Below are 14709 nucleotides of genomic sequence, written 5' to 3'. Positions count from 1 at the left end.
GTAGTTGGATGGGTGACTGCCCGTATGTTACAATATAATATGATGTTTATTTTCCTGAATAGAAAAGTCTGTAACCATAAGACTGTCAGTGTTGATTTGTGTATTGAAACTCATTATTATAGTGGGTGCTCTATGCTGCCTTAATCCATGAATGACACTTATCAAGGAATCTTTGGACTAATATGTATGAACATTGACAGATCATGCCTCAGGAACTGTTATGATTTGCCTTTACTCTAAAATATCCATATAAAATCTGGGCCTTGTGTTATCACAATCAAAACTTGTATCTATCTACTGTTACATAAGATAAATCTGGGACTGGTCTCCTTCATAACGAAACCTATTGGTTTCCTCAATGTTTTCTTCCGAGTCCAGGGAAGTATTATTATAACGTTAATGTGACACACCCAAGCATTGTTTGTTTAGGTAAAGATTGGATGCAGACTGCCACCTCAAGCTGATGTGGTGAGCTACAGCCATGTTACCGGGTAAATCTGTAATTACAATATACCCTGGCATGGAGTGTTCACTGCCTGATGAATTATTCACGGTACCTGTCTGTGATTGTGGACAGGTGCTACTGGGTTTGGGATGGTGTATAAAACACTAGACATCCAGGCCTGGAGGGGTTGTAAACACCAGGAAACTGGCTGTTGATTCTAAATGATTAGGTTTACATATAGTTGGATTCCACATGCCTATAGTGAAAGGGTTCTAAGTCTGACATAATATTTATAAAGCATCCAAAAGAAATTTTAGTCTAAAATCCAACAACAGATTGTATGTACTAAATGAACTCGGACCCAAGAGGAGAGGATTTTGAGATGCTTAATTAGCATCAGCGCTTTAGTAATAATGGTGTATGTCTATCCTTCCCTCCACAGTTTCTTTTCCGAAGTTTATGAAGGAGTCCAAAAAATGAAGATTTTTGAAAATTGATACACTGTGACATGTAGATGTACAATAGGGGTTTTAAAACTGTTTCTAAGATCAAGGTAAAGGTCAATTTACTAAAATGAGATCAGGGGGAGTGTACAATCCTTATCTCAGAATTCAATAGACTAATTTTCTGAAAATTAGATAGGATGTTGTATTGTGTTATGGAGGTTTCAAAAAGCATCATCACATTCATGACCATTAGATTGCAAGTTAACCATTATATCCAGAGTTAATGGCCATTATTTCCACAATTCTATATTCAGTGTACAATATAAATGGTCAATATTTTCTCCCCAAAGTGGAAATAATAGCCATGACAAGATAACCGTATATTTGCGAGTATTGGTGCGCACTCAGGTATAGTGCGCAGGTATGTTTTTGGGGTCAGATTTGAAGAAAAAAAATGGAAAATAAATGGTTTTTTTTTTATTATCAAACTGGAAAAGTAGCATCAAAGGTAGCTTGGTGTTTATAACGCTGATTAATTAACGATTGATTTATTGGAGTGAACAAGCCCATGAAGGTCTTTCTCCGTATCACTTGGAATGAGTGGATGATGGACGAATCCTGCCGAATTTGTCGGTTTTAGTATCTAGTGGGTGTGGGAAAACCAAACGAAGAAAGTGTAGCTAATTCCGATGCCGGAGAATCGCCGATCAACTTATGTTTCGACATCTCAGCGGTTTTCCCATAATTATGAAAATGTAGTGTTTCAATTATTGGCTCTGTTCCATGTTAGTTCTGTTGTTTTTTTACCAAATCGCGAAGCCTAGTGTGCATGTTTTTTCCCGCCTCACTTTCATGTTGATCTCGCTTCAACACTAGGTAAACTTGGATCGATAACCTCGTGAATTATTTTGATATTTTAAAATGAAACATCATAAAAATAGTGTATTCTGCTTTTATTTTTTCCCCTTTGAGTAGATTTGAAGGGGATGTATTGAATGTCCACGCTTCTAGTATAAACATATTTTTTATAATCCCTTTACGGTCAAATCAGTCTGTAGTTCTACAGTGCAGTATGTAGGGTTTCACGCCACGTGTTGAGGAGTGAAAACAACACAGTTCCTCAATCGCGACTGCAAATAATTTCAATTAAATTGCAATAGAGCTATTGTTATCGGTTATCACTGATAGAGTGTTAGCTAAATACTGCATTGTAATTTGTAGTAACTGTGGTGTTGAGAAGTGTCAATAATTTTCGCTGAAGCATCGCGATCCTACCTAACCTATTGTCTGGGATCATACGGCGTCGGTGGTTATGCCCTCCGGTCAACTTACCTGTAAAAATGTTACCTGTGCCCAGCTAGTGTTTGTCGCCAAATCAGCAGTCATGACCACTGATTACCGATTTCAATAATTTTAGAGTAGGTGAAAATTGTGTCGCCAAAGGATATCGCCAAACCGAATTATTTGTCGCCAAATCTGGAAAAAGTCACCATTTGGCGGCTTGGCGATCGTAATGCCAGCCCTGCAGATTTATAAGTCTACTGTATTTGTTAATTGTAAGTTCCTGTACTGTAACTGTTAATTGTTTTACATTTAGCTTTGATTTCCTCGAGAACGATAACCCAAGAATGACTTGTTCCTGCGTATAGTGCGCACCCCCTTTTTGACATGAAGGTATACGTATTTACCTAAAAAAGTGTGCACTATACGTGCAAATTTACGGTATGTGAGTAACTATTAAGCAATCAAATAGCTGGTAAAGGGCAATGATATCTGTCCATGGGCTTTGAATAAAATGATTTAATTCTCATTATTATGATTGAAATGAAAATTTATTACTACAGGTAGTACTTTTTTCCTGGAAAATATAATATCCATTAAGTCATTTTTATGCCTATTTAATGGAATATTCAAGTAAATCTTTTAGAGTTAATGGATATTCAGTAATGGCCATTACAAATTTTGAACAAGAATTAATGGCTTCTGTTAAATGGCTTTAGGTTTTAATGTGTTTTTCATGTATTTATTAATGGAATTTAAATATCATCAGACCATTTAGTTGTGTCAGGCACAATTGGGAGGGTCCCTCTCCGACCTGTCAGTATACTAGTTACTGGTGTTGATGACATGGTACTAGCCAATAAATAATCAATCTGATTGGAGAATTTTTATCCAGGGTACATGTGTATAATAAAAATAGAACTTTTTGAGGTACACAGTTCTTGTTTTCTATTGTGCATATATCTCTTAAGTTACCCAATCAGCATCACAACAGTATATACAATGTTTGAATTATGTTTGAGAGAAACACACAGGTATAAAACAATGTACATTACATGTGGTGTCTAAAATGATACCTGTAACTTAGCAGGTATGGCGTTCCCACGTGCACCCACACATGTATTTTCATAGAGATCTTGATATTTTATAAAACACTATTGATACAGAGTTAGTGCACTGCATTTGTAAAAACGATTTTCTCGACAGAGTGTATCTTGCCTGACAGCAAAAATCGTAAAGACCTCAAGCTTGTGAACTGGTGTACATGTCAGCACGTGATATGTACATTTCATCAGTCCGCATTCCATTCGCTTCACATATGACCAGTCCCCTGGTCTCATGTCAGTGTCTTCCCGTGAGTCAATTTATGTCTTTGTATAGAGTTTTATTTCTGAAGTACATGTGATTACATATTTCCAAGTGAAGTCTCGATATGGGGTGTTGACATTTATCATCGTCCTGCACGTGTACCGATATTTACCCGGTGTTACTATAATTTACACTACACAGCATTGCAATGCCCGATACGCAATACAGAAATGACAATACAAAAATACGATAAAGAAAACATGTGTATTACGAAGGGTAGGAAGTCCTTAAGTTGTAAACTAGAAAGAAAAAAAACAACATACAAACTTCAGCACATTTGCTCATTTTCTACAGATTTTAATTGGATCATTTATGAATGCTGTATTGATCAGTGATTTTTTATTGTATTTTCAGACTGACAAAGGGCATGGATTTACCGCCACGCAATACTGAAGATAGCCAGGGGGTGGAGTTAAAACATGTTAACATAGTTACACCAAATGCGGAGTGTCGGGAGAATCTGGCATTTACAATTGAATCTGAGGATCGGGGTCCTCCACCCTACAGTAATGGACACAAATACACTCCTTCACACAACACTAAACCCCGGGCTGACTGGGTAAGCAGCAGTGCTAATGGTCATATTACCACAATTAATATACCCCCAATATCAACTCAAGATGCAGAAGGTGGAGGATTATCTCCCCCTGATGCAGGCGGGGGTAGACGGCGCCACCGGAGTGAAGGGGCACTCAACACACTGACCATCACTAACAATGCAGCATCGCCAAAGTCAAACAATCTGCTGGATCCAAACCGTAAAAACTCCATGTACGAGAGCCGAAGCACGATCAGTGGCGTGAAATTTGATGACTCTTTTATTGGTAAGTATTTAGGTTCCGTTTTATCTTATAAGTGTCTTAATGTCCCTGTTATTCATGTAATGATTCATTTTGTACTTACCCTTTTTAAAAGTATCTCAATAAGCGTTATTTTTCTAATGTAAATACCAAGGCATTGTGTCTAATATTTGTGTCAAAAAGGTTTATTTCTTCGTTCTAGATTTTAAGTTCATTTTAACCTGCCAAATCTTAGATCCACGTATATATAAGACCCGACAAGTTACACCAAGAGTAAGATTCATGAAAAAGATAAAAGTTTATGTTCAATAATTATATTGCTATCTTTTTTTACAAATTATGTCACTTCAGAATTACCAAGTTCGATTATTGAGAAACAGGTTATTGAACTTGGTGTAGCATCAATTTCAGCATGTGTTTTGTTTAAAATAAATCCATATGATCAATATATAATTTTGTCCTTAGTTGCTTTTAAAGCTGCATCTGTGTAATGTGTAGTTATGTAGTTGTAGATTTAGCTAGTTTTAGTATGTGGATTTAGCTAGTTTTAGTATGAACTATGTTTGTTTGAGCACATTATCAACGCTGCTACACTTTTATTGTAGAAGATAACAAGAGTTTTGACTACGGGTCTGATTCGGACGGCGGTAAGATGGTGAAATTGCACCAAACTCATTCCTTCACAGCTCAATTTTTTCATACTTTAGAAATATGTAGTTATATTGACTTAGTTACATATACCTGTGGCACATTACAACTCAGGTTTTCACTTTAATGAGCCTGCACCATGGTGCCCCCTTGACCAAATATTATGCATTGAGTGAAACAAATAGAGCCCTGGTATAACAAAAAAACCTGCTGACCCTTTGTCTTATTGTTAAACTGAGACAATATCGGTGATGCTATAGCTAGGGCATCTCCAAAAACCATATGGTCACATTCCAAACTGAATTATTCGAATCGCCTCCAAAACTAGCTTTCAACCTAAAAAACAAGATCACCTCTATCGCCTCCAAAACTAGATTTCAACCTAAAATACAAGATCACCTCTATCGCCTACAAAATGTCACATTCTAAGAAAAATTAACCTTCAAAACAAATTCAACTTCCAGAAAGCTAAATTACTTTAAAAACAAGATCCTCACAAAGAAAAAGATCACCTCCTCCAAAATAGTGCATATTAGTCCGCAAACTTTTATTATACCAAAACCAGGAAAATTAAACTCCAAAACAGCATTAACTCGAAGACAAAATAAACTCAAAAAGAAACATTACATTTAAACTCAAATTAATTCGTCACTGCATCAAACTTAATACTCCAAAACTACTCAAACAACAGTACATTTGAAATAGGATTAACTCCAAAATAACATTACTCCTGAACCAGATTATCTCAAGAATTAGATTAACTCCAAAATAACATTACTCCTGAACCTGATTATCTCAAGAATCAGATTAACTCCAAAACAATATTACTCCTAAACCAGATTATCTCAAGAATCATATTAACTCCAAAATAACATTACTCCTGAACCTGATTATCTCAAGAATCAGATTAACTCCAAAATAACATTACTCCTGAACCAGATTATCTCAAGAATCAGATTAACTCCAAAATAATATTACTCCTAAACCAGATTATCTCAAGAATCAGATTAACTCCAAAATAACATTACTCCTGAACCAGATTAACTCAAGAATCAGATTTACTCCAAAACAGCATAACCTCTGAAATAAAATCAACTCATGACTGATATGATAAGACAAACACCAATCATTATTAGATTTGAAATAAAGACCAATTCCAAAACAGTATTGCCTTTGAAAGATGAACTTTAGCATGTACAATGTATAGACACACCGGTACAATTTGGTGATATAGAAGATATGCCAAAAATACACTACACCCTGCAGCTGTTTTCGTCCTTCTACAGGGACTCATCAGAGATGCTTCAGTACCAAAAAATCATAAGAAATCTACTGTGAAATCCAATATTTTTGTGGAGCCCAAATTTTGTTGGTTCTGACAAAACACCATTTTGAGTGTACATGAATTCTTGGAATACGAGTACCCTCTTAGACGAAAAATAGCTTTATATCAAAAATATATTTAATTTGTGAACCTATGAATTTGTGGATAAAGATTACCCACAAAATCAACAAAATTTAAAAAAACCCATGAAAATTAGTGATTTCTTAGTAATTTGTTTTAAATTGATTATGTTGAAATAGAAGGAGATGCATATCAAACCCCTGCACTTGTTTAAAGATTAGAGGAGTTAACTGATCAATCGAATTGGTTAAGCATGTACATTATGCAACATGCCACTACTCCGGAGATCATTATCGCTATCAAGCTTATGTCAAACTACAAGGATAGGTCCACCAGCTGTCGAGTTACCTGCACCTTCGTTTCTTGAACAGTCATCTTACAACACGCGTATTTGATTGCACCTGTACTGTGTGTGACCATGCAAAACCTAAAGCATATCACTTTTTATCTTAGAATAAGCTTAGAATATGTAATTATCTATAAAATAGTTTTGACACACTTATACAGGTTTTCTGCCCACTACATTGAAAAATTAACAACAAAATCTGTTTCAGAAAAGCAAAATTTCTCCTGTTTTCAGTTTTGTTCCCCTAGAGTCATAGTTAGATAAAGAAACAATTGAGCTGTGCATGAATTCTTTTTCTTCCTTTTTAATATTTTTGTTGTTCTTTCATTGTGTGATATACTTTGGGTACCCGACACCTACATATTGACCTGTCTGGATGCTATTGGACAATTCCCTTCAGGATCTGGGGGGTGTTACATATTGACCTATCTGGATGCTATTGGACAACCCTTCACTATCTGGGGGGGGTACATATTGACCTATCTGGATGCTATTGGAGAACCCTTCACTATCTGGGGGGTGTAACATACTGACCTATCTGGATGCTATTGGACAACCCTTCACTATCTGGGGGGTGTTACATTGCTTGAAAACCTGATGAGTGGGATGTGGGATATTAACAATATTGGCTACAAAATTTAGTTGAAACTAATATTTGTGAAAAAAAAATGCAAAAAAGTAGACAGTTACATATTCATGAGCTTCATGTAGGATTTGGTATGGTTAGACTTTTGGTCCCACGGGTACTATGGGGGAAATATAGGTCTACACTCTGTCAGTCTGTCCCTCAATTAGCCGCCTGTGCCTCTCATTGCTTCAAGCATGCTTCTGTCAAATGCAACTGCCAGTTTTCGTATGTATTCAGTAGTAACTGTGGTAAAAAAAAAAAGTTTTTTTATGCATATTGAGCTAGTGATTTTACATTGAGTTAGTACACATTTTACAGTAGCTACGGTACAATGTTTTTATATTGCTCTTTTCATACGCCATCTTTGACGGAAGTATTATGGTATGGGGTTGTCCGGCCGGCCGGCGTAAATTTTTGTTTGTCCAGCAATCTCCACCTACATTTTTCGACCGATCTCTTTGAAACTTGATATACATTACAATCATGATATGAAGTTGTGTCTCCCTGAAAAGAATTTTGATTCAACAATTTTTCCAAAAGTTATTGCTCTTTGTTTATTTCAGTATTTGATTTTTGTCCGGCTATCTCGTCCTATAATTTTTTTTAAGGATCTCTTTGAAACTTGGTATACATTATAATCATGATATGAAGTTATGTCTTGCTTCAAAGAATTTTGATTCAACGATTTTTGCCAAAGTTATTGCCCTTTGTTCATTTCAGTATTTGATTTTTTGTCCGGAGATTTTCTTCTACAATTTTTATAGCATGTCGGCTAACCACTCTAAGAATGATGCAGATCTTATTTCACTGTAAGAAAGTATATAACACTATATGGCATTTGACGGGATATGTATTGTTCGCCCCGCAGTACTCTTGTATATTTAGCAGTAGCTGCAGTTTATTGTTTCTATATTGAGTTTTTATATATTTAAAGTAGCTAATTAAGGTTTAGTGTTATATTTATTGACTTTTTTGTTTTTGTATACAATTAGTAATAACTATGGTATGGCATTTCACATTGTGTTTCTTTTCTGGTTTGTTTGCTTCGTAAATATCACTTGCATGACACATATCTCAAAAGTAATCACGGTTTCAGTTTTGGAATAATATCTAGTAGATAATAAACATGTAGTTTGAGGAGCTCATTACTGGAGTATGGTTCAGAAGGAGCCCTGTAAAAAATAATCTACAATGTTGAATTATGAGCGTAGTTGTTAATTATACATTAAATTTAACGGTTAGATGATAAATTTAACTGTATATTATAGAGTTACCGGATACTTAATACAGTTAGTTCAAGGTATGAATTTACTTATATGTAATGATGCACTTAGCTGTTGAATTATAAAGTTACTGGTTAAATAACAAAATTTAATTTAGATTAGAATTAAAAAGTTATGTGTTTGATTATAAAGTTACTTGCTAAGTTTTACTGTTATTTATTGAATTTTAACTAGAACATTTTCTTAAGATCTAGATGTTCTGAATCACTTTGTTAAAACCCCAATATAACTATTTAGGGGTTATCACTTCTTGTGTATCAAAGTTAAGAACACAACAATTTTTTTGGAAATAGTTTGGTTGCTGCAACCCAACATGACAAAAATATGCTCGTGTCACATTTGCCATATATGTTAGAAATAAAATTGGTCTATATCTGTACCAAGTAGTCTGTTATTAGATATTTGTGTCCCATCAAATTGACAAAACTTATTTCAAATCGTAATTTAAGGAGTCGCTGAAAAGTGGCTCTGTCTGTGCTTTGACAGTTTGTATGTGTGTGTGTATATATGATTGTTATGTAGATAGAATTGATTAATTGTAGAAACTTAGAAAGTATTTCTGATAAGATGATGGATTAAAGAACATGTGAGGCAGTGAGAGATTTGTATGCCCTGTGTTGACATCACTTTGTTGATTGTTTACAGATGAGAACGGCCTGACCCTGATGTACTCCCGGCACGAGGTAAGACTAACAAGGAACAGAAACATTGGGTCAGATAACACGTACAGTTAGTGTATGGACGGGGACAGAAACATTGGGTCAGATAACACAGTCAGTGTATGGACAGGGACAGAAACATTGGGTCAGATAACACAGTTAGTGTATGGACGGGGACAGACACTACAATTTGGACATTAAAAGCATGTCCTCTATTACATGATCTGTACAGGATGTCATTAAGGCAGGGAGTCCCAGAACTTGATCTGTGATGCTTTGCAATGGAAGAAGAGTTCCAGTTTGATTTTTCTCTAACTTTGAGTCGCTTGACCATTTACTACATAAAGAAAATAGTTATACATGAAAGAAATAAAGTCATTAAGATTCATGATTATAAAGTAGAGCCTATCCACTATATGTGCTACCAAAAGTAATATTTGTTATAATATTTTTCTTGGAATACATCAAAAACGTCCCATAAATCCCTGAATTTGCCTGCAATATGAGACATAAATAAACAAAATAATTAAATATATATATATATGTATGAAAAAACATTTTTAATGCCTTTATATCTACAGTAGGAAAGATGTGACAGTCGCTTCCTTAAAGTCAGTTCAGGTTACTCTGTATATAGCTACTGGGTATAGTGATTACGACAGTAATGAAAGCCCTGTAACACATTGATGTTTACTGTCTGTAGAAACTGCCCCTGAAGGACTTCTCTCTAGAGATACGTGCGGCTATGGACATCCAGCGTTTCCTCAACAATACAGTGCTCCTGTTGGACCTCAACAAAATCAGTATGGACGAAATCATTGATGAAATCCTTCACAAGATGCTGGATGGGACAGAGAGCGAGGTCAGCTTTGACCAGGCCCGGTCAGCTCTGTTTACACACGACTACGGTATGTTATCAAAGACTGTTTGCAGAAAAGTAAGGTTTCCATTAACATGTTTGATAATGAAGAGTTGGTACATATTGAATCATTGGTGTAGCTAAATTAAATCATTCTATTTTAAATACTGTACACTTGTTCAAAAGAACCGGAGTCTGGCATGGAGGTTTCCTTGGGTTCCAAATTTTTTAAATATTTTTTTACCTCTGTTGAATTTAAATAATCTTTTCTAAAAACACCATTTTAATAATAACAAAAGTTGATATTCAGTAATAAACACTTCAGTATTTGGACTAGAATGCTTTTATTGATATGGAGGATATCAAGGGGTCAAACCAATGGTGTTGGAAAGTCAAATTTTTGTTACTTGTTTTGTATATTTAACTTTCTATTCAAAAATCATGTTTTTAAAGTTTTCAGGCAAATGATAATTTCAGAATTTGTATTATGATACTGGTTTATGTCATGGGGATTCCCTTTTTATTATACTTGAGGAAATCTCTAGAACTGTGATAAGTTTGAAAAATAATCTATAGGGAAATGTAAAATAACCTGTAGTGAGCTAGGATAAATGTAATAAGTCTATATGGAACTATAGTAAATATAAAATAACATGTAGTGAGCTTAAATAAATATAAAAAGTCTAAAAGGAACTGTAGAAAATACAAAACAAATCTGTAGTGAGCTGGGATAAATATAAAAAGTCTATATGGAACTGTAGTAAATATAAAATAACATGTAGTGAGCGTAAATAAATATAAAAAGTCTAAAAGTAACTGTAGTAAATACCAAAAAAATCTGTAGTGAGCTGGGATAAATATATAAAATCTCTAGGGATATATGATAAATATAAAATAAATCTGTAGTGAGCTGGGATAAATATATAAAATCTCTAGGGATATATGATAAATACAAAATAAATCTGTAGTGAGCTGGGATAAATATATAAAGTCTATAGGGAACTGTAATAAATATATAAAAAAATCTGTAGTGAGCTGGGATAAATATAAAAAGTCTATAGGGAACTAATAAATATATAAAAAAAAATCTGTAATGAGCTTGGATGAACATAAAAAATCTCCAGGGAGCTATGACAAATATAAAAAGTCTCTAGGGAGCTATGATAAATATAAAAAGTCTCTAGGGAGCTATGATAAATATAAAAGAATCTGTAGTGAGCTGGGATAAATATAAAAAGTCAATAGGGAGCTATGATTAATATAAAAAAAATCTGTAGTGAGCTGTGATAATTATAAAGTCAATAGGGAACTGTAATAAATATATAAAAAAAATCTACTGAGCTGGGATGAATATAAAAAATCTATAGGGAACTGTACTAAATACAAAAAAATCTGTAGTGAGCTTGGGTAAATATTAAAAGTCTCTAGGGAGCTATGATAAATATAAAAACAAAGGCTGTAGTAACCTGTGATAAATATAAAAAAAAAACTATAGGGAAATGTAGTAAAGATAAAAAAAATCTCTAGTGAGCTGTAAAAAGTATCAATAACCACTTTAAGTAAGCTCTTATAAGTATAAAAAATCTGGAGTGAACTGTAGTAAAATAGAATTTAACATTAGTTATAACAGAATTTCTTACTATATAGTAAAGGGAAGGAAGAAACAAGGTAGGAACATCAACAGACTATGTACATATTAGAAGAGGAATATTGTATCTAAAAACTCTCTCTCACCAAATTGTTATTGTTTGATGGAAATATGGTATGGAGATCAAATTTCAGAACAGCTTTTCAATTTCCCTTCTGACAATGAGTTGACTATGTCACAAGAAGATATGCTTTTTAAATTCCTAGTAATTAACTGGTTAAGAAATCACTTTTTTAATATGTACATAGCAACGAAAGTTTGAAGTTCAATCTCACATAAGCCTGTCACTAATGTTTTCTTCTTCAGTTAATCACCTCACCTGAAGTTTTACATTGCAGTGAAAGGCATTTCTCTGGTTGACTAACTTCACTCTTTAGGTACTGTTGTCTAGTATATCAGATCAGATTTAGGAAACTCCCTTTTTTGTCTGGTATACTGATTGTGATTTCAAGAACTTCCTTTCTCGTTGTCTGGTATACTGGACATGATTTTAGGAACTCCCTTCCTCGTTGTCTGGTATACTGGACATGATTTCAGGGACTTCCTTCTTCGTTGTCTGGTATACTGGGCATGATTTCAGGGACTCCCTTCTTTGTTGACAGGTATACTGGACATGATTTCAGGGACTCCCTTCCTCGTTGTCTGGTATACTTGACATGATTTCAGGGACTTCCTTCCTTGTTGTCTGGTATACTGGACATGATTTCAGGGACTCCCTTCCTCGTTGACAGGTATACTGGACATGATTTCAGGGACTTCCTTCCTAGTTGTCTGGTATACTGGACATGATTTCAGGGTCTCCCTTCCTCGTTGTCTGGTATACTTGACATGATTTCAGGGACTCCCTTCCTTGTTAACAGGTATAGTGGACATGATTTCAGGGACTCCCTTCCTTGTTTGCTGGTATACTGGACATGATTTCAGGGACTCCTTTCCTTGTTGACAGGTATACTGGACATGATTTTAGGGACTTCCTTCCTCGTTGTCTGGTATACTTGACATGATTTCAGGGACTTCCTTCCTCGTTGTCTTGTATACTGGACATGATTTCAGGGACTCCCTTCTTTGTTGACAGGTATACTGGACATGATTTCAGGGACTTCCTTCTTTGTTGACAGGTATACTGGACATGATTTCAGGGACTTCCTTCTTTGTTGACAGGTATACTGGACATGATTTCAGGGACTTCCTTCCTCGTTGTATGGTATACTGGACATGATTTCAGGGACTTCCTTCTTTGTTGACAGGTATACTGGACATGATTTCAGGGACTCCCTTACTCGTTGTCTGGTATACTTGACATGATTTCAGGGACTTCCTTCCTTGTTGACAGGTATACTGGACATGATTTCAGGGACTTCCTTCTTTGTTGACAGGTATACTGGACATGATTTCAGGGACTTCCTTCTTTGTTGACAGGTATACTGGACATGATTTCAGGGACTCCCTTCCTCGTTGACAGGTATACTGGACATGATTTCAGGGACTCCCTTCCTTGTTGTCTGGTATACTGGACATGATTTTAGGGACTTCCTTCCTCGTTGTCTGGTATACTGGAGATGATTTCAGGGACTTCCTTCCTCGTTGTCTGGCAAACTGGACATGATTTCAGGGACTCCCTTCCTTGTTTGCTGGTATACTGGACATGATTTCAGGGACTCCTTTCCTTGTTGACAGGTATACTGGACATGATTTCAGGGACTTCCTTCCTCGTTGTCTGGTATACTGGACATGATCTTAGGAACTTCCTTCCTCGTTGTCTGGTAAACTGGACATGATTTCAGGGACTTCCTTCCTCGTTGTCTGGTAAACTGAACATGATTTCAGGGACTCCCTTCCTTGTTGTCTGGTATACTGGACATGATTTCAGGGACTCCCTTCCTCGTTGTCTGGTATACTGGACATGATTTCAGGGACTTCCTTCCTCGTTGTCTGGTAAACTGGACATGATTTCAGGGACTCCCTTCCTCGTTGTCTGGTATACTGGACATGATTTCAGGAACTCCCTTCCCCACTCCGTGATAAACTGGACAAACTATTTCATTACCTCCCTTCGCTATTTGAAGGAGAAACTGAATCAAACACAATTGTAGTCCATTAGAAAATGGCTCAGACAACTTTCTTGGAAATGACACTAGGTATGGAACCTGAAATTGGCTGTAAATGGTGTACAGAAATTCAAAAGCTTACCTGACGTCATTGTTCACCTGTGTCTGTTCTGTGTGTATATTCCATGTTTATCACCATTAACTAGAGTGAGTATAGCAGGTTATAAACATGTATAACAGTCATCAGTGAACAAAGAGTGGTAGTTAGATCAAGGATCAGTCGGGGAATTATTACTGGTAAATTGCTATATAAACCATACAGTATAATGATATTTTTGTATTTCTTTTATCAGAATTGCTCTATGGACCATGATGATAATTTTGTTGTTCTTTTATCAGAATTGCTCTATGTACCATGATGATAATTTTGTTGTTCTTTTGTCAGAATTTCTCTATGGACCATGATGATAATTTTGTTGTTCTTTTGTCAGAATTTCTCTATGGACCATGATGTTAATTTTGTATTTCTTTTATCAGAATTTCTCTATGGACAATGATGAAAATTTTGAATTTCTTTTATCAGAATTTCTTTATGGACCATGAAGATAATTTTGTATTTCTTTTATCAGAATTTCTCTATGGCCCATGATGATAATTTTGTTGTTCTTTTATCAGAATTTCTCTATGGACCATGATGATAATTTTGTATTTCTTTTATCAGAATTTCTCTATGGACAATGATGAAAATTTTGTATTTCTTTTATCAGAATTTCTTTATGGACCATGATGATAATTTTGTATTTCTTTTATCAGAATTTCTCTATGGACCATGATGATAATTTTGT

The 14709-nt window shown here is 35.2% G+C and overlaps 1 protein-coding gene across 14 annotated transcripts in view; it reads left to right on the top strand.

Moving 5' to 3' along the window:
• The window catches only part of LOC110457414 (sodium bicarbonate transporter-like protein 11), a 101281-nt gene that overhangs the window by 69167 nt on the left and 17405 nt on the right, over positions 1-14709 (top strand). For 13 of the 14 annotated variants that reach the window (XM_021508685.1, XM_021508680.1, XM_021508684.1 and 10 more), the window contains 4 exons: positions 3895-4364; positions 4946-4987; positions 9296-9333; positions 10013-10217. In XM_021508685.1, the coding sequence (XP_021364360.1) occupies positions 3908-4364; positions 4946-4987; positions 9296-9333; positions 10013-10217 (742 nt within the window). In that variant the 5' untranslated portion in view covers positions 3895-3907. The remainder of the gene's footprint in view (positions 1-3894; positions 4365-4945; positions 4988-9295; positions 9334-10012; positions 10218-14709) is intronic. The other variant, XM_021508692.1, reaches the window with a different exon arrangement.

Source organism: Mizuhopecten yessoensis, unplaced genomic scaffold, assembly GCF_002113885.1.
Source record: "Mizuhopecten yessoensis strain PY_sf001 unplaced genomic scaffold, ASM211388v2 scaffold9133, whole genome shotgun sequence".
Taxonomy (NCBI): domain Eukaryota; kingdom Metazoa; phylum Mollusca; class Bivalvia; order Pectinida; family Pectinidae; genus Mizuhopecten; species Mizuhopecten yessoensis.
The sequence above is the reverse complement of the archived record's forward strand: the minus strand, read 5'-3'. Positions and strand labels throughout refer to the sequence as shown.